Source organism: Phyllobates terribilis, unplaced genomic scaffold (assembly GCF_046119375.1).
Source record: "Phyllobates terribilis strain yellow unplaced genomic scaffold, ASM4611937v1 Scaffold_2__4_contigs__length_985480577, whole genome shotgun sequence".
Classification (NCBI taxonomy): Eukaryota; Metazoa; Chordata; class Amphibia; order Anura; family Dendrobatidae; genus Phyllobates; species Phyllobates terribilis.
The window spans coordinates 401,457,046-401,484,119 of NW_027362762.1; the positions used below are offsets into that span (position 1 = coordinate 401,457,046).

At 43.7% G+C, this 27,074-nt stretch overlaps 1 protein-coding gene and 1 long non-coding RNA gene across 3 annotated transcripts; one reads left to right on the forward strand and one right to left on the reverse strand.

Annotated features, from left to right (window-relative positions):
* Window positions 1-556: 556 nt before the first annotated feature.
* LOC141212429 (uncharacterized) lies at window positions 557-16,269 on the reverse strand. The gene is made up of 3 exons (XR_012282193.1): window positions 16,031-16,269; window positions 1,474-1,557; window positions 557-1,048 (listed from the first exon to the last, which is right to left on the reverse strand). It is a non-coding gene; the product is annotated as an uncharacterized lncRNA (long non-coding RNA).
* On the forward strand, window positions 16,266-26,262 carry GEMIN4 (gem nuclear organelle associated protein 4). Of its 2 annotated transcripts, XM_073664940.1 has the most exons (4): window positions 16,266-16,361; window positions 19,091-19,148; window positions 20,494-20,565; window positions 21,114-26,262. In XM_073664940.1, exons 2-4 carry the CDS (start codon window positions 19,127-19,129, stop codon window positions 24,305-24,307), a joined length of 3,288 nt encoding a protein of 1,095 aa, XP_073521041.1. In that variant the 5' UTR covers window positions 16,266-16,361; window positions 19,091-19,126; the 3' UTR covers window positions 24,308-26,262. The 2 variants fall into 2 exon arrangements, with proteins under 2 accessions (XP_073521041.1, XP_073521043.1); XM_073664942.1 differs by lacking the exon at window positions 20,494-20,565.
* Window positions 26,263-27,074: the final 812 nt, after the last annotated feature.

Here is a 27,074-nt window from a genome sequence, read left to right on the forward strand (position 1 = left end):
GAAAGATGAATATTAGCAATGCCATTTTCTAACTGCCAGGGCACTTTGCTAAATTATGGCACTTCGATAAAGTATGCATAAATGCTATATGCATAAATGCCCCCGCATAAATGCCTCCCCTTAACTAAGTCTCAATATATAGGGACGTATCTGCTTAGATCTGCACAGATTTAACTCATTAACAATCAATCACTAGCTTAAAAGACAACAGGAGACCATAAACTGCAGGGAAAAAAAAAAAAAAAAAACAGACTAGTAAACTCGGCATGGATCATAAACTCTTAAAGTAAGTGTGATGACCTTTAAATATCATGGAATAAAAAAGCTAGAGGAGTGAAAAAATATATATCAGAAATTGATAGGCTGCAGAGCATTGCATGGAGATATAATGCAGTTTTCAGGACAGATCACACAAGCAGTGAAAAATATATACCAGAAATTGATAGGCTGCAGAGCATTGCATGGAGATATAATGCAGTTTTCAGGAAAGATCACACAAGCAGTGAAAAATATATACCTGTAAGAAGAGAAGAAAGATGAATATTAGCAATGCCATTTTCTAACTGCCAGGGCACTTTGCTAAATTATGGCACTTCGATAAAGTATGCATAAATGCTATATGCATAAATGCCCCCGCATAAATGCCTCCCCTTAACTAAGTCTCAATATATAGGGACGTATCTGCTTAGATCTGCACAGATTTAACTCATTAACAATCAATCACTAGCTTAAAAGACAACAGGAGACCATAAACTGCAGGGAAAAAAAAAAAAAAAAAACAGACTAGTAAACTCGGCATGGATCATAAACTCTTAAAGTAAGTGTGATGACCTTTAAATATCATGGAATAAAAAAGCTAGAGGAGTGAAAAAATATATATCAGAAATTGATAGGCTGCAGAGCATTGCATGGAGATATAATGCAGTTTTCAGGACAGATCACACAAGCAGTGAAAAATATATACCAGAAATTGATAGGCTGCAGAGCATTGCATGGAGATATAATGCAGTTTTCAGGAAAGATCACACAAGCAGTGAAAAATATATACCTGTAAGAAGAGAAGAAAGATGAATATTAGCAATGCCATTTTCTAACTGCCAGGGCACTTTGCTAAATTATGGCACTTCGATAAAGTATGCATAAATGCCCCCGCATAAATGCCTCCCCTTAACTAAGTCTCAATATATAGGGACGTATCTGCTTAGATCTGCACAGATTTAACTCATTAACAATCAATCACTAGCTTAAAAGACAACAGGAGACCATAAACTGCAGGGAAAAAAAAAAACAGACTAGTAAACTCGGCATGGATCATAAACTCTTAAAGTAAGTGTGATGACCTTTAAATATCATGGAATAAAAAAGCTAGAGGAGTGAAAAAATATATATCAGAAATTGATAGGCTGCAGAGCATTGCATGGAGATATAATGCAGTTTTCAGGACAGATCACACAAGCAGTGAAAAATATATACCAGAAATTGATAGGCTGCAGAGCATTGCATGGAGATATAATGCAGTTTTCAGGAAAGATCACACAAGCAGTGAAAAATATATACCTGTAAGAAGAGAAGAAAGATGAATATTAGCAATGCCATTTTCTAACTGCCAGGGCACTACCCTTTTATATGCATTACTTCAACTTTGATATACAGTAAGGTTTTTAATATAGACAGTGTAGGACCGTCCCAATTTAGGGTCACCTTGTCGCTGGTGGGACGGCTTGTATACTTTTTTTTTTAATCAAAAATAGTTCACTAAGTACCCTATATTTTATATGCAACTTTGCTTTACATTTATATATAATGATGGTAGGGTATGAGATATATTTTTTGTCTTTTGTAGGTTTTGCATCTTTTTGCTAGTGTGAACATGCTCCTATTTCTTGCATGTGTACCATCTTAGACCTCAGTTCACATTGCTTGTTTTTTTTTGCGTTGCCTGCAAAAAATATGACCCACACTGTCCCTCTTATGGTACTTGACCTCCACACTGCTCTCTCCTTTCCATACTGGGCCCCCTCTTCACACTGTCCTCTCACATTGTGTCACCCTATACTACCCAATCTCTATACTGTGCTTCCTCATCACACTCCCCCCTCCTTGGCATACTGTCCCCTCCTTGTTGTGGCCTCACACTGTCCCACCATGCTGCCCCCTCTTCATACCCCCCCACACACACACACGCTACCCAGTCTCTATTCTGTGCCTCCTCACATTTTTCTCATCCTATAGTGTATCCTCAGTATATTTCCCTTATTAGTCTCCTGACACATCACCCACATGCTCTCCATACTGTTTCTGCACTCATAACCCCACGCTCCCCCATACTGTGTCCAGATACATTATCCCACTCGCTCCTCATACTGTGTCCACACCCATCCCAACCCCATCGCTCCCCATACTGTGTCAAATTTCCCCCCTGGTTCAACATTCTGTCCTCAAATTCTCCCCCCCACACTCTGATTGTTCCTCGTCTGGTTTTGACTCCCACTCCTGGGGAGTGGGGCCGTGGCCTTTGGAATTCCAGTACAGAGAATGGCCTTTCTAGCTACCTCAATACAGAGATGACTAGATCGGAGTTGCTGCACTGAGGTTCATGATTTCTGTGCACACAGCATAGCTCCCAACCTTCCCGTTTTCCACGGGACTGTCCCGTCCCGTCACAGCTCAGCTGTTCTCCAGGCTTCTATACTTACCTCTCTGTCCCACGTTCTCATCGCTCCGTAGCTCCTCCTCCTCGGGAGGGGGCCGATCATCTCTTCTTAGTGCATAAATTAAATTATATATTTGCCTCCTCTCACTCCTGTTATCGGTCTCAGCCTCACAATGTTACAACATGCTTCCCAATGCTCACAGGCTATGTGCGCTAAACACTGAGCTACAGCCCATAATGATGAAGATAGGATATCTTGGTTATCTTGACTCTACATTGCAATGAATCCAGAAGCCGAGTATACATCTCCATAGAAATACATTGTATATATAACAATGTATTTTTATGGTGGCTGTATACTGAGGTGAAGAAAAATATTTATCTTGTTCCTATAAGGCTTTAAGCCCACGCAGCGTTTTGGACACAGCTCACCTGCACGGCGTAAACTCACCAGCGGCGCGGATTTACAAACTGCAGCATGTCCAATTCTATTTCAGTGACGCTAGTCTCCACTATGAAATTTCCACAATAAAATGTCAGATGCGGTAACTCCACATGGTTCAGTGAACACATGCGGATTTACCTGCGTAATTATAACTCAGCGTTTTGGATGCAGCGAGAATACGCTGCGTCCAAAGCACTGCTGTTCCTGATCGTGGTAATGTAGCCTAAAAGTATTAAAAATAATAAGCAATTAAAAAAAATTTTTTGTATGTCTACTCAGGTCTTAAACTCACAGCCTTCACACATTACAGATAGATGGGAGCTTTAGTGTGCTGAGCCACAAGCTCTTGTGGGGCAATGAGCACAATTCCATGTACTTGATCTGTACTGCAGAATCTGACTAGGCTGATAGGAATACAGTAGAATCAGGGTATGTGCGCATGATGCGTACCAGCCTGCAGGCCCGACTTACCGGAACAGCCGGCGGCGGCTTCAGCTCAATATGCAGATGAGCAGCGCTATTTTTTTTTTATTTTTTTTCCCATTTGCGGACTTTCCTCACAGAGGTTAGGTCTATGGGAAAAGCCCGCATGTGGACCTGCAAGAGAAATTGACATGCTGTGGGTCTGAAAAGACGCACCGCATGTCAGTTTCCGCGGGTGATCCGCAGGTGCACGATGACACATAGTGGACATGAGATTTCTACAAATCCCATCCACTATGCTGTAACAGTTGGCTGTCGCGGATTTGACGTTGCATAACATGCAGCGGCTCTGGATCGTGTGTGCATACCCTAAGATTTTTTTGTCTTCCAAAATTACTAAAAAAATAATAATGAAACACACTTGATAATGAAAAAAGTTATTTTTAATGCGTTTATTTTTAAATAATGAACATCACAAATTAGCAAATAACAAGGACGTATTTGGTGTTCCTGTAATCGTAACGACCCGCACAACACAGCTCAGATTATTTACAGGGATCAGTAAATGACGTAAAAGAAATGGCGTAATTTATGTTCTTCTTTATTAAACCCATAAAAATGTAATAAAGCTGTAATGCTGGGGCTGTGTTCACATTAGCGTAAATGCTGCGTTCTTTCTGCTTTTTTTCCTGCAGGTCTCCGCACCACACGACACAGTAACAATCTTCTCTGATTATGGCGTCTCTGCTGCGTTTCTTTTATGCGTTTTCCTCTTTGTTTGATGCGATTTTGGGGCAGATATGAAGCAAGAGTTTTTAACGCTTTTTAACAGTACAGAAAAGCTTTGATTCTTATTGTGTACTTTGGTGCGGATCCTGCAGCAAACAAAAAACACAGTATTTCTGCACTGTGTGCACACGGCCTTACAGACACAAAAAAGCCAGATGATGTATAGTGAAGCTACATATAGATGAGAAAGTTCGGGCGGCTCCGACTGTGAATGAGGGAACAAAAAATAATCCACAACTAGAGATGAGCAGGACGCACAGATGACGTCGCGCTGCCCTGGGTGATCAAAAGCCGCCTGGGATGCTGGATGGTTAGAGATTCGCTGCGTCCTGTCCATCCACCAAGTACCACTGACCTGGACGCTGGACCAGAGACCCGGGAATCCATGCGCTCAACTCTAGTCCCAACTGTCCCGGAAACAGCAGACAGTCCTGGATTTGTGTCTACGCCCTGCAGTCTATGGACTCTGCTGAATGCCCCTCATTACCAGCGCCCCTCTGACAACTCCTGGAGGGGGAGAAAGAAATAGTAAATGGGTGTGGTTAGGGGCGTGGTCAAAAGTTGCCACGCCGCCACATATGTCCCTCTTTCTGTTCTTCAAAAGTTGGGAGGTATGCACACAGTACTGTCTATAAGGACGTCCTCTGTGCAACTCCATTCTAGCTGTCTCACAGTAACTAGATCGGAGTTACTGCACTGAGGTTCATGATTTCTGAGCACACAGTACTGTCTATTCTACTGGCGGCACTAAGGCTTCCACACACGTAAGGCTTAATTCACACAGTCAATATTTTTGATCAGGTTTTCATCAGTATTTGTATGCCAAAACCAGGACTGTCTCCAAAACACAGATCAGTTGTCAATCTTTCAATTATAGTTTTTCTCTGTAAGTTCCACTCCTGGCTTTGGCATACAAATACGGATCTGTGAATGAGGCCTTAGGCTAAAATCGGCAGGTTCAGTCAACTCTGATGTGGATAGGGGCCTCTCGATTTTCCTTCCATACTTTGTGAGGAAAGGGAAGGATACAGCTTTTTGGAATTCTAATGGTTGATCATCTTGTTCTTTCTGAAGATAAGCCACTAGAGGAGACTGACATCTGCTCTCTAATAGAGAGCACAAGAACATTTGGCGAAGTGCTCCTGTGTATGTGATAGTCAGGAGAGATAGCTGTCAGCCCTACTGCCATTTGGCCAACAGCTATCGAATATGCTTTAGTGCCTTAAAGAGAATCTGTTAGGTGCTTTTTGTGTAGTATACAAATATTATCCCGAAATGGGCCTTGGGCAGCCGTTTCAGGATATGTAACTTATTTCTGTGCGTGGCCCCGTTGTGTTGCTGTAAGCCCCGGACAAATTTATCTCGCCCAGGCAAGTCAAGCATATGTAAATTGTAAATGAATATAGCTAGCCAATAAGTTTGTCCGGGGCTTACAGGAACACAACGGGGCCACGTACAGAAATAACAGTTACATATCCTTAAACGGCTGCCCAAACCCTATTTCAGGGTACAATTAGGACACTACACGAAAATCACCTGACAGATTCTCTTTAAATGGAATCTATCAGCACAGAGTGACTGTTCAAGTCAAGTACAGGTGTTCAGCGCCCCCTTGGCGTGGCTGGACAGTTCAGTGATCCTTCCCCCCTACTTGTTTTTCATCTATTCTGGCTTGATAAATTCAGGGCTGTCACTCAAAATAGAGGGAGGTGGAGATATAGAGAAAATAAGTAGGTGGGGATGAGAACTTAAAAGGGTTGTGCAGTGAAAACAAGTTCTAGCCTATGCATAGGATAGGTGATAACTTGCTGATCAGGGAGTGTGCGACCTCTGGGACCCGCACCGAGCAGCAAAACAGGGAATTTTAATCCTTGTTACAAAATGGAGCAACAGGTTTGATGCCTGACCACTACTCCATTTGCTCTCAATGGGGCTGCGGAAAAAAGATGGGCACAGCACCATACGGCAAGAATGAAGTCTAGATTGAGCATGAGCACTGCTGCTCAATTCTAAGACTAAGTGCCCGCGATGCAGAAATGCTGCAGAATTTTTCCGCATCTCCCTGGCAGGAAAAACGCATGCGGATTTTACATGCGTTTTTCTTGCCAGGTAGAAGCGTTTTTGCATGAATTTCTGCATGCAGGTTATCAAGCGCTTTTCCAAGCGATTTTAGTATCACTTGGAAAGTGCTTGACAACTTGGTCACACTATATAAATCCATGCAACCGGCATGGATTTATATAGTGTGACCAAGTTAATAGTTAAAAGAAAGAATAAAAATGGTAAAAAATAAACATACTTACTTTACGATGGTCCCCGGTCTTTTATCCGCTGCGTCCGGTCTGTTGTACAGCTCGCGGTGGGCTTAAAGGACCTGCGGTGACATCATTTAGTCATATGACAGGTCACGCGACCGCCGACGTCAGCGGTCACGTGACCTGTCACATGACTAAATGACGTCATTGCAGGTCCTTTTAGACCATCGCATGCAGTACAAGAGACCGGACGCATCGTACAGGAGACCAGGGGACATCGGAAGGTAAGTATAATCTTTATTTTAAATTCTTTTTTTTTTTTTTAACAGGTTCTATGGTACCCGAGTCTGGATGAGAGTCTCCTCTTCTCCAGACCCGGGTACCAGCCGCACATTGAATCGCTTAATATCCACATGTGCTCATGCGGATATTATGCGATTCAATGCAAGTCAATGGCGGCAATTACGCTGCGTGTCTGCAAAATTAATGGACATGCTGCGGATTTTTTCACAATGATAATCCGCAGCGGAATTTCCGCAGCATGTGCACAGCACATGTGGATTATCATTGGGGACCATGGGGCACGTATTGCCAAGTGTTATTTAAGCGTTTTCGCTGCGGGAATTCCGCGGCAAAAACGCTTGAAAAATGCATAGTGGGCACATAGCCTAAGAGATAAGAGTCCCCATTTGCTCAGTGCAGGTCCCAGGGGTCCTGTGGATAAGTGATAAAGGGGTTGTCTGACGAAAACAAGTTCTCTTTATTCATGCTTGGAAGCATTGTTATAAGATACTTAGATCTCAATATTTATGAGGGAAATCTGTATCATGTATACAATTAATTTTCCCTAAGGACGACGAGACCGTGACTAGAGCCGAACCAATAGGCTGAAATTAATTCTGCTCAATATTAATAATTTTATCAATATTAAGCAGAATAAGTTCCGCTGACTCGCTGCTACTGCGTTACAAGTTAAAATAAGCCCTATAGTATTCTTAAATGTAACACTGAATTAACACCATATAATTCACTTTTTATAAAGTTTATAAATCACATGCTCATATTATTCAGCCGTTGTACCTTGAGAATGATGTCCCCACAGTGCACGATACCCCCAACATACTTTGATGCCCCCACACACAGTATGATGGCCCCACAGCCCGACACCGCCCCCCACCCCCACATGGTTTTATAGTCAACACTGACCCCCCCACCCCCCACACCTGATGAAGGCTCTATGAGTAGAAAAGCGTTGTGTGATCCTTTTTAAGGACTCCCTGCTCTTTTCCCTTTTTTTTTTTGTATATCCATGTCCCTTATGTGTATTCACAGTTTTATGATTTTTTAATAAACCTACAAATATTAATCCCTTGTGGAATATCCTCCATCTGATTGCACCACATTTGGAAGATTCAATTTTTTGGTTACTCTTTATTCCACGGGAACGCCTCCAGAATCAATTTGTCTCAATTTCCCCCCACACGGAATGATGTCTCGCCATATTCACTCATAGACAGTATGATGGCCTTGACAGACAGTAATGATGGTCCTCACAGCCCTCCCCACACAGTATGACTGTCTTCACAGCCAGCCACACATGATTCTTCCTCCACACAGTATGATGGTCACCATAGCCCTCCCCACCCAGTATGAGCCCCCACACATTTAGAAAAAAAAACACTCATCTTGCTCCCGTTCCCCTAGTGCTCTGGTCTTCGCTGTGTGAACTGAGGCTCTGCACAACAGACGATATAGTGATGTCATCGTATCTACTGTCAGTCGCACACGCTGAATGGAGGAAAAAGGAGCTTGAAGATGCAGATCGCAGTGAAATCATGACGAGTGTCTGCATGCTGCAGCCTGTCGGCCATTATTTTCAGCACTTTGGATTACAACAGCCAGATGTGGCCTACAGGCCTTATAAGTCTGATTTACAGCCATCTATGTACTATAGATTTGAATTACTGCAAATTATGTACTCCTCCCTGGCTAGCGATACTCCTCAAAATTGCTGAGTAATTTTAACCATTTGTAAAATATATAGTGTGACCTCTTCCAGAGTCTGGCCTATGGAACAGTGGGGGAACCAGCAGTCGTGCCCTCAGTAACTTATTTTCCTTTAAATAAAAATGTTTGGCTAGGTCACCACAGAAGCCCAGAATACACCAAGAAATACTGCTGAGACCTAATTCATTGGTTGCATAAGCGATAATCATGTTTTATTTTATTTTTAAATTAAAAGGTGCTGCTGAAGACCGCAAACAAATGGTCAGCGAGATCTGAGGGATTTAGTACAGGTCTACTGGTGACGACTGATAGTTTCCCCAACAAATCGCAATGTGTGAACGCTCTCTAACAAATAGTAAAAAGATATAAATATGTATACACACCAATGTTTAACCATGAACTATAAAAAAATCAAAACACGGAATTAAGCCAGGTACAGTTGAAACCAGAAGTTTACATACACTATATAAAATGACACATCTGCATGTTTTTCTCAAACAGGATTTCTCAGAGCCCATAAGGGCACCACAGAGAGAGGGGATCCGCCCTTCAAGGACAGGAAACCTACAGATAAAAAAGGGCGGTACCTCTCTCCCGCATCAGTTGTTTACAGAGCACAGAGAGGACCTCCAGGTTAATAACACAATATACAACATTATTATGATGCTCATCAGGAACACCATGTGACTAAGTATAAATAACGAAATAAGTGCACACCCACACATGAAGGGAGGGATTGTATGGGTGCCATCATGGGCTTTGAGAAATCCCGTTACCGGTAAGTAACTACGTCTTTCTCCTTCCCCCATGACGGCACCACGGAGAGAATTGCAGAGAAATGTAACGTTAGAAGGGACCAATGCTTCCAGAACCCTTCTACCAAAAGTAAGGTCTGAAGAAGAGGCTAGGTCCAGCTGATAATGATTACAAAATGTAGAGGGAGATGACCATGTAGCATCTCTACATATCTGTTCTATCGAAGCCCCAGCTCTTTCTGCCCAGGAGGCTGCCACTGCTCTTGTCAAGTGAGCCTTCCCCATGTGAGGAGTATGACAGGGTGATTGCATCTCTTATCCATCACGCCAACGTGCCTGTAGAAGCTTTCCGTCCCTTTCGAGGTCCCTGAAAGCACACAAGGAGAGCCCTGTCCTTCCTACACTCGTGTGGCCGCAAGGTACTGGATTAGGCACCTTCTGACGTCTAGTGTATGTAAGTCCCTTTCTACCTTGTTTTTGGGATTGAGGCAAAAGGAAGGGAGGTTGATCTCCTGAGACCTATGAAAACGTGACGCCACTTTAGCTAGGTAGGCTGGGTCTGTTTTAAGGACAACGCTATCCTCCAAGATTGGTGTGAATGGAGGGCTCTGTTTTAAGGGACAGGGTTCTTAGAGATGCGTCTGCCACTGGCTCGAAAAGAGGTTTGGTCAGAGCTGTGAGGATGAAGTTTATATCCCAAGGTGGCGTGTTCCGAGAGGGGATAGGTCTAGATCTAGCCGATGCCTTGATGAACCTAGATATCCATCTATTTCTAGCCAGGTCGCAGTTGTATAGGGCTCCTAATGCTGCGATCTGAACCTTCAAGGTACTTATAGCTAGGCCCTTTTCCAACCCCTTCTGCAGAAATTCTAAAATGGCTGACGGCGGAACTTCTCCTTTCAACCTGGAACCAGACTATGAAAGGAACTTCCTCCAAATTTTCTCAAAGTCTGGTGGTTACTGGCTTCCTACTTTGTAGTAGTGTGGAGATTAAATTTGGGCAAAAAAACTTTATTCCTCAGGAGAGCCCTTTCAAATTCCAGGCTGTCATGTGCACGTTTTTTACCTGAGGATGACAAACTGGCCCCTGAGAAAGAAGGTCTGGAAGAACCCAGGGGTCGGAGATGGACATCATCCCCAGCCAAGAGAACCATGTCCTCTTTGGCCAGAAGGGGGCTATTAAGATTACCTTTGCTCTGTTCTTCCTGATCTTTTTCAAAACTGCCGGAATCAGGGCAATCGGAGGAAAAGCGTAGCCTAGAGGGAAATTCTATGGAATCATGAAGGCGTCTAACGCTACGGGATTCCCTTTGGGTCTATTGAGCAGAACGCCTCCACTTTCCTGTTCTGACTATTGGCTAATAGGTCTATGGTATGACATCCCCACATCTCTATGATCTGATTGAACACTGATTCTTTCAGTTCCCACTCGCCCTGTCTCAGCTGGGTTCTGCTCAGGTAGTCTGCCCTGCGATTTTCTACCCTCCGTATGTGGAGGGCCGATAGGAACTTCAGATTGCTTTCGGCTAACAGAAAGAGAGTCTCTGTCACTAGCATCAGAGGACGGGACCGGGTATCTCCCTGGTGGTTCAGGTACGCTACTACAACCGGGTTGTCTGAGAACACCCTTACGTGGTGACCCCACAAAGTGTCCAGGAATTCCAAAAGGGTGAATTCCACTGCTAGCAGCTTCTTCATGTTTGAGGATGCTGAACTCAGGTCCTCTGTCCAAACCCCCTGAGCTACCTGGTCGTTCAATTGAGCCCCCCAGCCTCTGGGGCTTGCATCTGTGGTCAGGATCTTATGGACTGAAATCACCCAAGGAATACCCCGGGTCAAATTGTCCATCCTCATCCACCATCCCAGAGAAGACGTATTTTTTGATGACAAGGTTAGCTGACCTTCTAAATGCCCTTTTAGAGAGCTTTCGGCTCCTATAGTCTCCCACTGCAACTGTCTGGTATGTATCTGAGCCCATTGAATGGCCGGAAAACAAGCCGTCATGGAACCTAGGAGGGACATGTCGATTTCTCTACGAAAGGCTAAGTGATCCTTTATTCGAGAAGTCTGAGCTATGATCTTTTAAACCTTTCCTGTCGGAAGGCGACAGTCTTGATTTTTTTAATCTAATATGATGCCTAGATATTCCTGTACTTGATTCGGCTCGGTTTTGGATTTTTTAGAATTAAAAGCCAGCCTAAGCTGAACAAGGAATCCATGACCTTTCTTAGTTGGTCTTTGCAATGCTGGAAAGAACTGCCTGTTATCAGAAAATCGTCCTGATATGGGACGATTCAGCCGAGGCATCTGCCAAAAAAGCAGCAGCTCCGTTCATTACAGGGATAGAGTTTAATATAGAATCCCTAGACGTTTTTTCCCTCAGTTGTGTTTCCAACTGATCCAACCAGACCATCAAAGATCTGGCCATATAAGTGGCTGCTACCGCAGGACTCAACCCTCCCCCAGCAGCTTCCCATGAACCTTTTAAGAAGGTGTCTGCTTTTTTTGTCCATTGGATCTTTTAATATCCTCAAATGGATGTGAAAACTTTTGAGGCCTTAGCTATAGCCACATCCAATTTTGGTGCTTTTTCCCAAAAGGAACATACCGGGTCATCAAATGGATATTTTCTCTTCGGGGATAAAAGGCCCTTTCTCTCTGGTCTTTTCCACTCTTTTTTAAAGAATGGACTTTTTCATTAAGGGGAAAAGATGTCCTCTTTTTTTGTTCTAGACCCCCAAACATTATATCTTGGACTGATCTTTTGGGACGGGCGTCTATCAGCCCCATAGTTGCCCTGCTGGCCTTGATGAGACCATCTGTTTCTTCTATGGGAAAGCAGCTACGCCCACTTTTATCCCAAGATGAGGATGACAATGAACTGGACGGATCTGAATCTTTGTCATCATCCCCAGGTCTACTGGATCCGGATTCAGGGGACACATATTTGATGTTTTTCCCCTTCCCCTGGAAGGACTGACGGTGTCTTCTACCTGTGACTTCATAATTGACCTACCGTATTTTTCGGACTATAAGACGCAATTTTTTCCTCCAAAATTTTTGAGGAAAGTGGGGTGTGCGTCTTATAGTCCGAATACTATATACCTGCATATACTGTATGGCTGTGCGTGGTGGGAGGTGTGGGGAAGTGGCAGCGGGGAGGGGTCAACGGGGCACAGGAGGCAGCGGCCGCCTGCAGCAGCTTACGCTGTGCCTGCTACTAAAGAAAATTAATATTTCCTGCTCCCCACATCCATAGGCGTGGAGAGCAATGAATATTCATTTTCCTTAATAGCCGGCACACTGTAGCCGCAACGCGGCTCCTGCTGCCGCTCTGCGGTCTGTGTGCCACTATTAAAGCTCATGAATATTCCCTACAACCCACTCCCATGGGTTGTAGTGAATATTCATGGTCTTTAATAGGGGGCAGGAGCCGCACTGCGGTACAATGTGCCGGCTATTGAAGAGAGCGAATGGTCACTGCTCCCCACGCACACAATCCCGGTGTGGGGAGCAGTGACTATTCTGGCACAGCATCTCACACTGTGTGAGGGCACATGGCAGGGACACCATGCACGGCTCACACAGTGAGAGTGTCGGCAGCAGAGCGTTACAGCGCTGGAGGAGAGAGAAGGTGAGTATGATTGTTTATTTTTTTTGTGGGCAGCGTGATGGGGGCTCAAGGGGTGCCATGCATACCAGGATGGAGGCTCAAGGGGTGCCATGCATACCAGGATGGGGGCTCAAGGGGTGCCATGCATACCAGGATGGGGGCTCAAGGGGTGCCATGCATACCAGGATGGGGGCTCAAGGGGTGCCATGCATACCAGGATGGGGGCTCAAGGGGTGCCATGCATACCAGGATGGGGGCTCAAGGGGTGCCATGCATACCAGGATGGGGGCTCAAGGGGTGCCATGCATACCAGGATAGGGGATCAAGGGGTGCCATGCATACCAGGATAGGGGATCAAGGGGTGCCATGCATACTGTTGTTTTTAAATCAGATATTGGTACTTTTGGCAGTGTGGACAGGTTCCAAGTTTTGCTGGAGAATGAGGTTTCCATCTCCAAAAAGCTTGTCGGCAGAAATTTCCTGGTAGACGGCTGTGCTGACTTTGCTCTTGATAAAACACAGTGGACATACACCAGCAGATGACATGGCTCCCCAAACCATCACTGATTGTGGAAACTTCACACTAGACCTCAAGCAGCTTGGATTGTGTGCTTCCTCCAGACTCTGGGACCTTGATTTCCAAATGAAAATTTGAACTCTAGGACCTTGTGGAGTATGTCAATGACTGCCTTCTGGACATCTGTCAAGTCAGCAGTCTTCCCCATGATTGTGGAGCCTACTGAAACAGACTAAGGGACTGTTTTAAACACTTAGGAAGCCTTTGCAGGTGTTTTTTGTTAATTTTTCTAATTTACTGGGATAATGGCTTTTGTGTTTTCATTGGTTGCAAGCCATAATCATCAACATTAACAGAAGTAAACACTTGAAATACATCACTCGGTTTGTAATGACTCTATATAATATATGAGTTTCACTTTTTGTATTGAAGAACTGAAATAAATTAACTTTCTGATGATATTCTAATTTAGTGAGATGCACCTGTAGGTGTGCCTTTCTTCTTACACAGGAACGTCGTACCGTAAGTTCCCCGTCAAGGACAGGAAACCAACTGATGCGGGAGAGAGGTACCGCTCTTTATCTGTAGGTTTCCTGTCCTTGAAGGGCGGATCCCATCTCTCCGTGGTGCTGTCATGGGGGAAGGAAAAAACATGCATATGTGTCTTTTTATATAGTGTATGTAAACTTCTGGTTTCAACTGTAAGTGATGATGAAAGCAAAAAGCACGAGTGACATCACACCATTCCCCTACAGGCCCCCCCCAACATGCAGCCCCTTATGAGAGACATCACCTTCTTTCCTGTGCAGACCTCCACACCCATGCAAGTTAAATAAAATCCTTCCCCATGCAGCCCAGCCCACCACATACAGCCCCATGCGAGTGACATCACTCCCTTTCCGAAGTTCAGAACGAGTAACATCACCCCCTTTCCTGCGCAGCCCACCCAACCACACGCAGTTCAATGAGAGTGACATCAACCTCTTCCCCACACAACCGCATGCGTGTAACATCACCCTCTTCCCCATGCAGCCCCCCGCAAGTGACATCACCCCTTCCCTGCGCAGCCCTCATCATGCAGCTCACACAGCACCTCAGCATGCTGAATTATCCCCTTTCCTGCGCAGCCACCCATTATGCAGCTCCACGCAAGTAACATCACCAACTTAATCATAGAGCCCCCACCCCCAGAATGCAGGCCTACATAGCACCACAGCACACAGAATACCACACTTCCCCCAGCAGGTAGTCCCATGCAAGTAACACCACCCCCTTCACCGCACAGCCCCCCCCTCCCCCAAGAGTGACATCACTCCCCATGCAGCCCGCCACCACATGCAGCCCCAAGCACGTAACATCACCTCATTCCCCACGCCGCCCCCCAGCATCACCCCCTTCACCATACAGACCCCCAGCATGCAGCCCCATGCAAGCAACATCACCACCTTCCCCGTGCAGCCACCCAAAATGCAGCCCCACACAAGTAACATTACCCCTTCCTCGCACAGCCCCACGCAAGTAATATCACCACCTTCACCGCAAAGCCCCCCACCAGTGTCATAACTCCCTTCCTTGCGTAGCCCCCAGCATGCAATCCCACGCAACTGACATTATCCCCTTCGCCATGCAGCCCCAAGCGAGTAACATCACCCTCTTCACTGCACAACCCCAACGATTGACATCACTCACTTGGCCGAGCAGCCCCATTGCTTCCCCTTCCCCGCAGAACCTCTCCAGCATGCACCCCTATGTGAGTAACATATCACCCCCCTTTACCGTGCAGCCCCACAGCATGCAATATCACCCCTTTCTACACAGCCCCCCGCAAGTGACATCACTCCCTTCCTTGAGCAGCCCCCAGCATGCTGCCTGACATGACTGACATTACCCCGTCACAGCACAGACCCCAAGTAATATTATTATCTGCTTCCCCTCAGCATATGCATCATCATCACCCTCATTACAGTCCCCCAGCATGCAGCATCATCACCCTCATTACAGTCCCCCAGCATGCAGCAGCATCACCCTCATTACAGTCCCCCAGCATGCAGCAGCATCACCCTCATTACAGTCCCCCAGCATGCAGCAGCATCACCCTCATTACAGTCCCCCAGCATGCAGCAGCATCACCCTCATTACAGTCCCCCAGCATGCAGCAGCATCACCCTCATTACAGTCCCCCAGCATGCAGCATCATCACCCTCATTACAGTCCCCCAGCATGCAGCATCATCACCCTCATTACAGTCCCCCAGCATGCAGCAGCATCACCCTCATTACAGTCCCCCAGCATGCAGCAGCATCACCCTCATTACAGTCCCCCAGCATGCAGCATCACCCTCATTACAGTCCCCCAGCATGCAGTCCCACACAAGGACCATCAACCCCTTTACTGTGGATGTCACCCCCAATAAGCATCCCCTTACAAGTAGCTGCAGCCCAGTTCCCTCTGCAACCTCCAACATGCTGCCCCCACAGAAAGAACATCAGCCCCTTTCCTGTAAAAGTACCCCCCCAATAAGCAGCCCCATACAAGTAGCAGCAGCCCCTTCTCTGTGCAATCCTCAAACTTACAGCTCTAATGTAGTAACATCATCCATGTTTCTTTGCCCCCAAAATACATCTCCAGACCACTCACACATAGTCCTATATGTAAACAGAAAAAAAACCGAATTCCCATCTCCACACAGCTCGATTGTGCAGCCTCTGGGGGTCTCCTCCACACATGGTTCAGCTCATCTCCTCTCCAGCAGGGGAGCCTCAGCACAATGCTGCTTCCTGGTATCATCTGCCTGGATGATGAGGCCCCGCCCCTTCCTGTGACATCATCCCCTCTCAGGAGCAACTCCATTCTAGACCTTCCCCTCATTGTGCCGGGGTCTGTGTGCGGCTTCTGACAGAACAGGTATGGAGGCGGCTCAGGTGTTCTGTTCATGGATCTATGTATGGCTGCATGTGCATCTGTGTGTAGATTTATGTTTGTATCTGGATGCATGTCTACAACATCTATGTATGTGTGTATTTACATATGTATCTGTATATGGCTAGATGTATGTATATACATGTCTCTGTGTGTATGTGTATTTGTCTAATTTATCTGTATTTACTTATGTCTTCATGTATGTATGTCTACAACATCTATGTGTATCTCTGGCTACATGTGTGTGCATGTATGTGTATTTATGTATGTTTTCATCTACTGACCCAACACTGAACATGTGAACGTGGCCTACACATGTCTGTGTATGTATGTACAGTGCTGGCCAAAAGTATTGGCACCCCTGCAATTCTGTCAGATATTACTCAGTGTCTTCCTGAACATGATTGCAATCACAGATTCTTTGGTATTATTATCTTCATTTAATTTGTCTTCAATGAAAAAAACACAAAAACAATTGTCCTAAAGCCAAATTGGATATAATTCCACACCAAACCTAAAAAAGGGGGTGGACAAAAGTATTGGCACTGTTTGAAAAATCATGTGATGCTTCTCTAATTCGTGTAATTAACAGCACCTGTAACTTACCTGTGGCACCTAACAGGTGTTGGCAATAACTAAATCACACTTGCAGCCAGTTAACATGGATTAAAGTTGACTCAACCTCTGTCCTGTGTCCTTGTGTGTACCACATTGAGCATGGAGAAAAGAAAGAAGACCAAAGAACTGTCTGAGGACTTGAGAAACCAAATTGTGAGGAAGCATGAGCAATCTCAAGGCTACAAGTCCATCTCCAAAGACCTGAATGTTCCTGTGTCTTCCGTGCGCAGTGTCATCAAGAAGTTTAAAGCCCATGGCACTGTGGCTAAACTCCCTAGATGTGGACGGAAAAGAAAAATTGACGAGAGATTTCAACGCAAGATTGTGCGGATGGTGGATAAAGAACCTCGACTAACATCCAAACAAGTTCAAGCTGCCCTGCAGTCCGAGGGTACAACAGTGTCAACCCGTACTATCCGTCGGCGTCTGAATGAAAAGGGACTGTTTGGTAGGATACCCAGGAAGAAACCACTTCTTACCCCGAGACATAAAAAAGCCAGGCTGGAGTTTGCCAAAACTTACCTGAGAAAGCCTAAAACCTTTTGGAAGAATGTTCTCTGGTCAGATGAGACAAAAGTAGAGCTTTTTGGGGAAAAAAAACAACATAGAGTGTACAGGAAAAAAAAGAGGCATTCAAAGAAAAGAACACGGTCCCTACAGTCAAACATGGCGGAGGTTCCCTGATGTTTTGGGGTTGCTTTGCTGCCTCTGGCACTGGACTGCTTGACCATGTGCATGGCATTATGAAGTCTGAAGACTACCAACAAATTTTGCAACATAATGTAGGGCCCAGTGTGAGAAAGCTGGGTCTCCCTCAGAGGTCATGGGTCTTCCAGCAGGACAATGACCCAAAACACACTTCCAAAAGCACTATAAAATGGTTTGAGAGAAAGCACTGGAGACTTCTAAGGTGGCCAGCAATGAGTCCAGACCTGAATCCCATAGAACACCTGTGGAGAGATCTCAAAATGGCAGTTTGGAGAAGGCACCCTTCAAATATCAGGGACCTGGAGCAGTTTGCCAAAGAAGAATGGTCTACAATTCCAGCAGAGCATTGTAAGAAACTCATTGATGGTTACCGGAAGCAGTTGTTCGCAGTTATTTTGGCTAAAGGTTGTGCAACCAAGTATTAGGCTGAGGGTGCCAATACTTTTGTCCGGCCCTTTTTTGGAGTTTTGTGTGAAATGATCAATGATTTGATTTTTGCTTCATTCTCTTTTGTGTTTTTTCCTTGCAAGCAAATTAAATGAAGAGAATAATACCAAAGAATTTGTGATTGTAATCATTTTCAGGAAGAAACTGAGTATTTGACAGAATTGCAGGGGTGCCAATACTTTTGGCCAGCACTGTATCTGTGTGTATCTCTGTATACATGTGTGTATTTAAAGAAGTTGTCCAGTACTTTATATTATGCCCCCCAATGTATGCCCCCGGGGCCCCTAAGACTTTTTGTAATTACCTTACGTTGCAGATAATGCCTGTGAGTGGCGCTATCGGTGGCCGCTCACAGGCAGCACGTGACCCCGCGCTGACGTCACGACAAGTGAGACGTGACTCAGCGCTGGGGTCCCCGTGGTGGCTGCTGGGCTGTGGGCGGGGTTACCCTCCCCGCGTCACACCCAGCATCCACCGCGCGCTTTCCCAATGAATGGGGAGAGGCAGAGCGCGCGGTTGATGCCGGGTGTGACACGGGGGGGGGGGGGGGGAAACCCCGCCCACAGCACAGCATCCACCGGTGGAACACAGAAAACAGAGACCCCCGGCTGCTGCCAGCATTTGACATGACATCAGCAGATGTCAGCCGGCTGCAGCCAGGGGTCACGTGATGCCTGTGAGCGGCCAGTGATAGCGCCGCTCACAGGCATTATCTGCAACAGAAGGTATTTGCAAAAAGTCTTAGGGGCCCCGGGGGGATACATTGGGGGGGGGGGGTAACCCCTTTAAGTATGTTTTTATCTGTGTGTATCTACAGTGCATCTTCTATGTATATATCATCCTCCTATGATATGTGGACATGAGGGATAATTCCATTGATAGCTGTTTCCTTGAATCATTTTCTTCCCATCTTCTTATACGCTTTGTTCTCTTGCTTTTAGGTTGTGCTGGAGCAATGCTATAAGGGTTTATAAACGATGAGTGGTGCAATGGAATTTGGTGAGTATACATGGAATCTGACTTGAATACGTATATGCGTGTGAACTGCCGGTCTACTTGCACCAAATTCCAGTGGTATTTCATGAGCACACATGCTCTATAGCCTGTCTCTCCACAAGGTCTTTAACATGATTATTTATAGTCTTGTTAAAGGGAACCTGCCAGCCCTTTTTACATATTGAAGTAGTACTATGGCTCTGTAGTTAATTGTCTCTCAGTTTTTTCCTTTAATTTATCTTTTTAAAAGATCCGATTTGCCCATCAAGAGAAATCTAGCTTTAATGTTTGAAGCCATATGCAAATCAGGCTGCGGGTGCACTGAGGGTGTGTGAGTGCACTTTTGCTGCCTCTTCCAAGTGTACTGACTCGCCCCTTGTTTGCAAGACTTCATCTCTAGATTTATCATGACTGGCACACAAAATTGCTTCAAAAATGTCTTTTTTACTGGGGAATAATTGGCTATACGGCTATTTCATTGTGTCAATACATGTTGACACGTTGCCTTTTAAGTACATGGAAAATGCATGTTAAAAGCTGTATGCATTTTTAACTCATTGTTGGGGGTTTTGGCATCACAGGTTTTACAGCTGAAACTTAATGTTTCACCTTTTCACCTGTATAAACCAATTTACAAAAAAATAAGACACCAGTTAGTGAGTCTAACTACTCTGACCAGATTTAAGCTGTATTTATAATGCAAAATAATTGTGAACGTTCATTGTTAAAAACGCTTATTTCACAATTATCTTGCCTTGTTAGACTGGCTGCTGTTACCCGATGAAGAGCAAAACACTCTTTCATTGGGTGAATTTATTTCTTGTCAGCTGCCAATACAAAGCTGACATCAACCCCAACCCTATTACCCCACTTATCACCGTACCAGAACAAGTGGGAAGAGCGCAGGCTAAGCACCAGAATTGGCGCATCTTATAGATGTCCCATTTCTGGGGTGGATGAGAGCTGATATTTTTAGTCTGGGTGGAGACCAATATCCATGGCCCTTGTCTAGCCTATTAATATTAGCCCGCAGCTGTCTGCCTAGCCTTTGCTGTTTATTAATTATAAGGGGTCCCCCTTTTTAATAACCAGTAAAGGCTAAGTATACAACTGTGAGCTGATATTAATAGCCTGAGAAGCTCCATGGGTATTACCCCCTTCCCAGGCTATAAACATCAGCTCCAGCTGTCTGCTTTCCCTTTGCTGGCTATTAAAATTTCAGGAGATTCCATGCCATTTTTTTCAGAAATGTATTCATTTATTAAATGCATGTTCAGTAAGCTACACACACACTGTAATAATTATGTCACTGACATCTTTATATCCTTTATATCTATGTCTATGAAAGGGATGAGTAAAAATCAGACGGCACTCGCATGGTCCAAGTGCCAACAACCCTCACACCCATTGACTTGCATTGGTAAGTCTCGTCCGATATTCGCAGCATGCTGCAATTTTTTTTCTCCGTCTGGTCTGAGCTGAGGAGAAATCACAAATAAGCAGGGACTCAGATTAACATTGGTCAGAGTGCAATCCGATTTTTTTTTCTTGCAGAGGAGTATGATCCCTTAGTCTTACTAGGTCATCTGCTTAATGCCTCTGAGCAGTTCAAAAAAATTTGCAGTTTTCTACTAAGGGCTGTTCACACAATGAGTAGCAGTGTAAATTCTGAAAATATTTTTTACAATTTTAGCAAATGTCACTTCTCTCTCTGGATATAAATCGCCTAATTTCTTCAGGATGTCTGAATTACTAAGGATTTGTGAACTCTGCAAAATAATGGTAGCAATTGAATAATTTCCCTATCGGTTTTAATTGGTTTTTGTGGTTGCTTGATATCCTTGGCTTGCCGCTAATTAACAACAAGCTGCTAAATAGGTTCTTGTATAATATTTTTGTATTGTGTGTCATTTTCATCAGTGAGCAAACATTTATACTGAAGCTATTTTCTTTTTTTTTTTTTTGCAGGGAGCTGGAACATATGTGAACAAACAGTAGTTCTTCAAGGAGCTCTACTATTAGCTGAAAAACTCACCTTACAGAATACCTTACTGAAGATTAAAAAGGCTGAGTGGCCACATGTAGAGAAGCCAATCACAAATGCTTTAAAAGAAATCGGCTCAGGAACCTGGTCACAAAGCCATGAATGGAGAAAGAAGGTCATTGCAATATTTTGGGCCAAAGTGCTCTCATGTCAAGCACAACATTCCTTGGAAGGAGACTTTGATATTGACAGGAGATGGAAAGAGAATGTGTTTTTTCCTGTGGAAAACATGATCCCAAAAATGAATCACACAGTTTTGTTTGAAGTATTAAAAGCCACAAAAGCAGCAGATGTTTTTGCAGAACTTCTCCTTGCTTTACCAACACATTTTTGGGTGGAAGAAGCATCTTTGATGATAAACCATGTTTGTGATGAAACCTCCATAGAAGATGTAACTTTTTTCCTGGATGTTTGGTGGGAGATAATGAAAAATAATAGAAACAGCACAGATGAGATTGTCAAAACATTTTCAGCTATTGCATGCCAATACTTAACTAAAACCAATGATGAAGTTTGCCAAAGCTCTAAGAGATTTAAGTCTGATCCCGAGCAATGCCTACCTCCAGCTGACAACATTCTATCTGTGTTTTTAGAGGGGCTTCCTAAAATCATGCAAAGCATAGATAACAGCAAACTAAAGTGCTACACTATAGCAAATTTAGCTGATATGTTGTGCTCATCTGCATTTTTAGAAAAAGGGTCTGATGATCTTCCAATAAGACTATATCTGGAGAAGCTTGTTGCCATCCTTTGTTTTGGTAACACAAAAGTAAAGGATGATATTCCTCAAAAAAGTCTCAAAGAAATGATTAGAGAAGCAGAGAGGATTGTGCAGAGTGGCAGCATTGCTTCCAGGTTTAGATTAATTGGAGAGGCCCAACACACTGGCTTACAAATTCTGAAAGACCTCCTGCTTCATTGGGGTGAAGAGTTGCACAATTACATGAATAATGGTGACAAGATTTCCTATGAATGTTTTAGGATGAATGGTAGTCTTGCGTCTCTACATAAAAATTTGGTCCCATTAGCGTCTAGTGAGACTTTTCCTCAAGAGCACAGAGGGAACGCTTTAGAATTGTCAAGCTGCATTTCGAGCCTTCTGGAGAAAACCACAAACATTCGGATAATGTGCAAGATGAATGATGTGGACATGATGGCTACTGTTGCTAAAAACATAATTGACTATAAAATGTACCGTTACAAGGAAATATGTTCTGAGTTTGCATCTGAAATAACTTGGGCTTTCTCCAGTGAGTGGGTAAATTGCCTTAAAACAAATAGAAAGATTTTTCTGGAACCAGACCTCATTTTGAAGTTGTTGGAGACTGTCGTTAAAGTCACTTATGAGCAGAATAATATAAACATCGTGGACATTAGAAATACTACAGCTATAATTTTAGATATGTTTTGTGAGCTTTCATTAGTTCAAATGGATGATATGTTGATGAGGGTCCTGAACGTATGGGGTGAAAAAGGGCTGTCTCACTGCATGTCTGCATTTACCGATAATTTCCAAGAGGAGCTCAACATGACGTTCAATCAAATCTCACAAAATGTAACTGACTGTGGCACAGTTTCTAGAGTGGCTAGACTGGCCTTAATGTATCCGGAGTATGTTATAAGCAAAGCATGCCACTTTGCTGTTTCCAATCTTGGTGCTCATGTATTTTTAGCAAAAATATTAACTTCACTTCCTGCTTTAAGCTTTAGGGTCTCCAATAATGCAGGCCTATCAGTCTCATTATTATCTCGCTGCTTAATGGAGACATGTTGGGGCAAACTCTCCGCTGATAAAGAAGAAAGTCAGTTTTTGTACTTGCTGAGTTATCTGATGAATCCTCTAGAAACTACAGGTGATAATGTCTCACTTCTACAGCCCGCAGAGGTAGTGAGAACATTTGTTCTTCCGTATATACTTGATGAATGTGTTCATGTGGAGCTGTGCTTGCGTATTCTCCACAAAGCTCTAAATGTTGAGAACCCCCTGGATGTGTCTGGTAAGCATTGGGTTCTTTCATGCTCACCTTTCCCTCTAATTATGTCTCTTTGTAAAATCCTCCATAGCTTCAGTAGGTGCTGGCAACAATCAGATAAGCCATACTGCCTTACATTGGGAACCAAGGAGCTAATCATTGAAATTCTTACCCAGATCTGCACTTTGACGTTGCCAGAAGCTGAAAATTGCATAGAAACGTGGGGCAAGTCACTCTTTTGGCTGCACAGGAAAATGGAGCATTTAGATTGGGTTGTACGCTTAAGGATAAAGCCTGTATTTGGGGAGCACTTTAAAAATGAAGCCCCTGCGTCCTTGTTTGAGGTCTGCAAGCTGTCTGAGAATGTGTGGACATCACTTGATCTACCAGAGTACGGCCCTGGCACGGGGCTATTAGCTTGGATGGAGTGCTGTTGTATCTCTAGAGAAATGAAAGACTTCATGCTTTCAGTTCTGTGTGTCAACACCGAAGACCCAGAAGAGGTTAATTTTTTTAGCAAAGGATTTTTAGTAGCTATGGTACAAGTCCTGCCATGGTGCAGCTCAACAGAGTGTAAGCTTCTTTCTCAGGTTGTGATGAGTCTTTTGAATAGACAACTGCTCCATGTCCCTTATTCTCTGGAATATGTACAGTTTATGCCTCTATTGAATCTCCGGCCTTTTGCCTATGATCTTCAGTTCTCGGTCCTATTACTCAGAGGGTTCCAGCTCCTTTGTAGCTCAAGCTGTTCTAACTGGCTTACAATTGATGGCCAAAAGCACATTGCGAGACTCTATAGTGTGTGCGTATCTGATATGCTGGATACTGTTAAACAGCAGCTGGCAGAATACAATCTTCAAATGCAGAAAGAAGCAAACTATGTCCAGGAGGTGTTATTTATTTACAGTCAGGTATTCTGTCATGTCCTCCATATAATTGCAATGATGCCAGAAAATACATGTGAACCTCTCTTTTTCTTGTCACTAGAAATTCTCTCCCAGTACGAAAACCTGAAAGCAAATGACACTTCCAAAAACCGCTCACTCAGGCAGGCTAATGAAAGACATTTCTTGAAGTCCATTACCGAGAATGTGAGCAATGAAGACCATCGAGCTACACTAATGCAGAAGATTAACAAGCTTTAGAAATGTATAGTCCCATAGCTAACAATACAATCTTTTACAAAGTCTGCCTCTATAGCATACAGCAAAAAAACCTCTGTGCTCTCCCAGCAATGGCTGTTAGAAGCAAATGTATTGCATATCATCTATTAAAAGGGAGCGTGTCATCAGAAAATGACCTACAGTTTATATCAGGTTTTTGTGTTGTGTTTTTATTCTATTTTTTAGGCAGGATTACGACGACAGGTAAACCCTTTGTATGCGGCTGATAATACAGAATCCACAAATCATAGCTGTCATAGATAGATGTCATAGCTTTGTTTTAACAAACTTATTAGATGCTTCAATACAAAATATAGGGTCAGAGTCTGTTCATTGCTGCATATTAAAGGGGTGGTCCGAAACTAAAATTTACTTTAGTCCTAAATCTCTAATATCGTAATCTAATCTTTTTTACTAATATACTTTAATTAAGAAGTCCTTATCGTTTCCTCACTACTCTAACTGCTTTATTTATTTTTTTACTACTTTCTGTGTGATGATGCTTCTTTGAGAACCCCAGTGCATGCAGGGGATACTCAAAGGATTCGTCATCAGGGGGCAGAGGCTGCAGTTACTTACAGGGGCGATTTTGGTCTTTACTTGCTTGTTGTCTCATTACAAGGCAAACTGACAGTGCGCTCTTTGCTGGCTCATCACTTCTCATCAGGGCCGGTAAGCAGGGCTGTGGAGTTGGAGTCGGAGCCCATTTTGGTGGATTCTGTATAAAATGGACCGACTTGAACTCCTAAAATATATAATAAATTGGGTACAGTAGTTCAATGATGTTTGTGGGGAATATTTTTTCATAAGAATTTGGGAAAGTTATGAAATGTCTGTCCTAGTCCTGATCTAAGGGTCTAGACTTTAAGCTGAGATGAATCTGTGCTACAGTAAATTTATCACTTAAACATGAGCCATGTATGAGGGAGTCAGAGTTGGAGTTGGTGCCATGGAAATTGAGGAGTCGGAGGTTTGGCTTACCGACTCCACAGCCCTGCCGATAAGAGAGCACATTGTCACTGTACACCGAGAAGAACAATGCACAGTAATCAGATTCGGAGCATCTGTCGGAAATTACAACCGGCTTGTGCTCTGTAGGGCAGGGTCTAGCCCAGTTCCTCTAACGAATGTAACGGATTACACTTCTTTTCAGGGTGGTCACTGCCACAATCTCTGCCTCTTGATGGCGACTCATTTGAGTATCCCAGCATGCACTAGGATTCTCAAATGAAGCGTCATCACACAAAGTTGTAAAAAAAAAAATAAAGCAGTTAGCTTAGTGAGGGAAAATTAGGAACCTTTAATTAGAGTATATTAGAAAAAAAGATTAGATTATGCCATTAAATAGAGATTTAGGGTTAAAATTATCTTTCGTTTCTTACTACCTCTTTAATCTACTGAAACAAGAAGTTGGAATCTAAAAAAGCTTCAGTGGCCAGTATGAAAATTACAAGTATTTAGTTTTTATTTTTAACAAAGATTGTGATCTGGGGGAAAACATACATTTAACACACAAACCTGATTTAATCCATAGATCATTTTTCAATAACACATTCCCTTTAAAAAATACCAGCCGTACACTGTGCACTTTACGTCAGACTTTTCCGCGGCAGCATCATTTATAGCTTTGCTTGCTCTTTGGAACTTTTTCAGCTTTAGTATTTGGAAGTATTCAAAGGTGCATACATTTATAGACTCTTTTTAACATACATTTGGTTTGCTGGTCTGAAAATTGCTATGATAATAATAACAATTTGCTGTCACCCAAATGGGCCTTCAGTTTTGTTCTTTGGGCTTGCATGGCTATAGAAGCAAATGGGTGCTCCAATAAAAGCCATGATTGAAGCCTAAGATGATTTTAAACCAATACTTTGAAATGAAACATCTATACTATTGCCTCCAGAATATAATTTGTAGTTCATAGCTTTTAAGTTTTTTTGTCTCAATAAAAGGCTGTTATCTGTTAGTTTTATCTAATGTATTTTTTTTTTCTCATTTTCTCAACTCCTCTTTGATCAATCACATTTGGCTCCTTGAAATGTTAATTTTCTTTTGGGCATGTATGCCAAATTGACAGATGAATTTTGAATAGTCCAGAGTTATTTTGCTCTTTGGCCCAGCAAATGCTTGATGTAAATGTCAGGTATTTTGCAATTATCTTGGGAATTCATGGTTTATTTATTTTACTCACTTATATAGCGCCATTAATTCCTCAGCACTTTACAGACATTATCAGAACTGTCCCCACTGGGGCTCATATGTGATGAATCTGCACCTCTCCACCCCCCCTGACGTCACTATTACGTCAGAGGAATCACGTGGTGTGGTTTCCCCACTTGCACCAACGTGAGGTTCCGCACCCCGTGGGGACACCCAAGGTCAGCTTGGCACAGTTTTACACAGACACGCCCTGTCCACACGGGCCCAGGGAGGCATGAGGAGTGAGAGGATGTGGCCCACGCAGTTGCTGACGTGTCACCACACTCGCTCACAACCTTGACCAGCTGAGAGGCCCCTTTCACTAGCACTAGTGAAACAGAGCCTGGTCAGCCCAGTAGGACTGCCACCAGTTCCTCAAATATAAGCCCGGTCCATTAAGGGGATCATATCAGGCTGAAAACCAGCCCCGGTAGCATGGAAAGTTAAAACCGAGAGCACGGATGTGTAGATGGAGATAAGAGTAGCCCAAGGTTAAATTATATATTTAAACACCTTAAGGGCACATAAGACAAAATACTATATATACAGT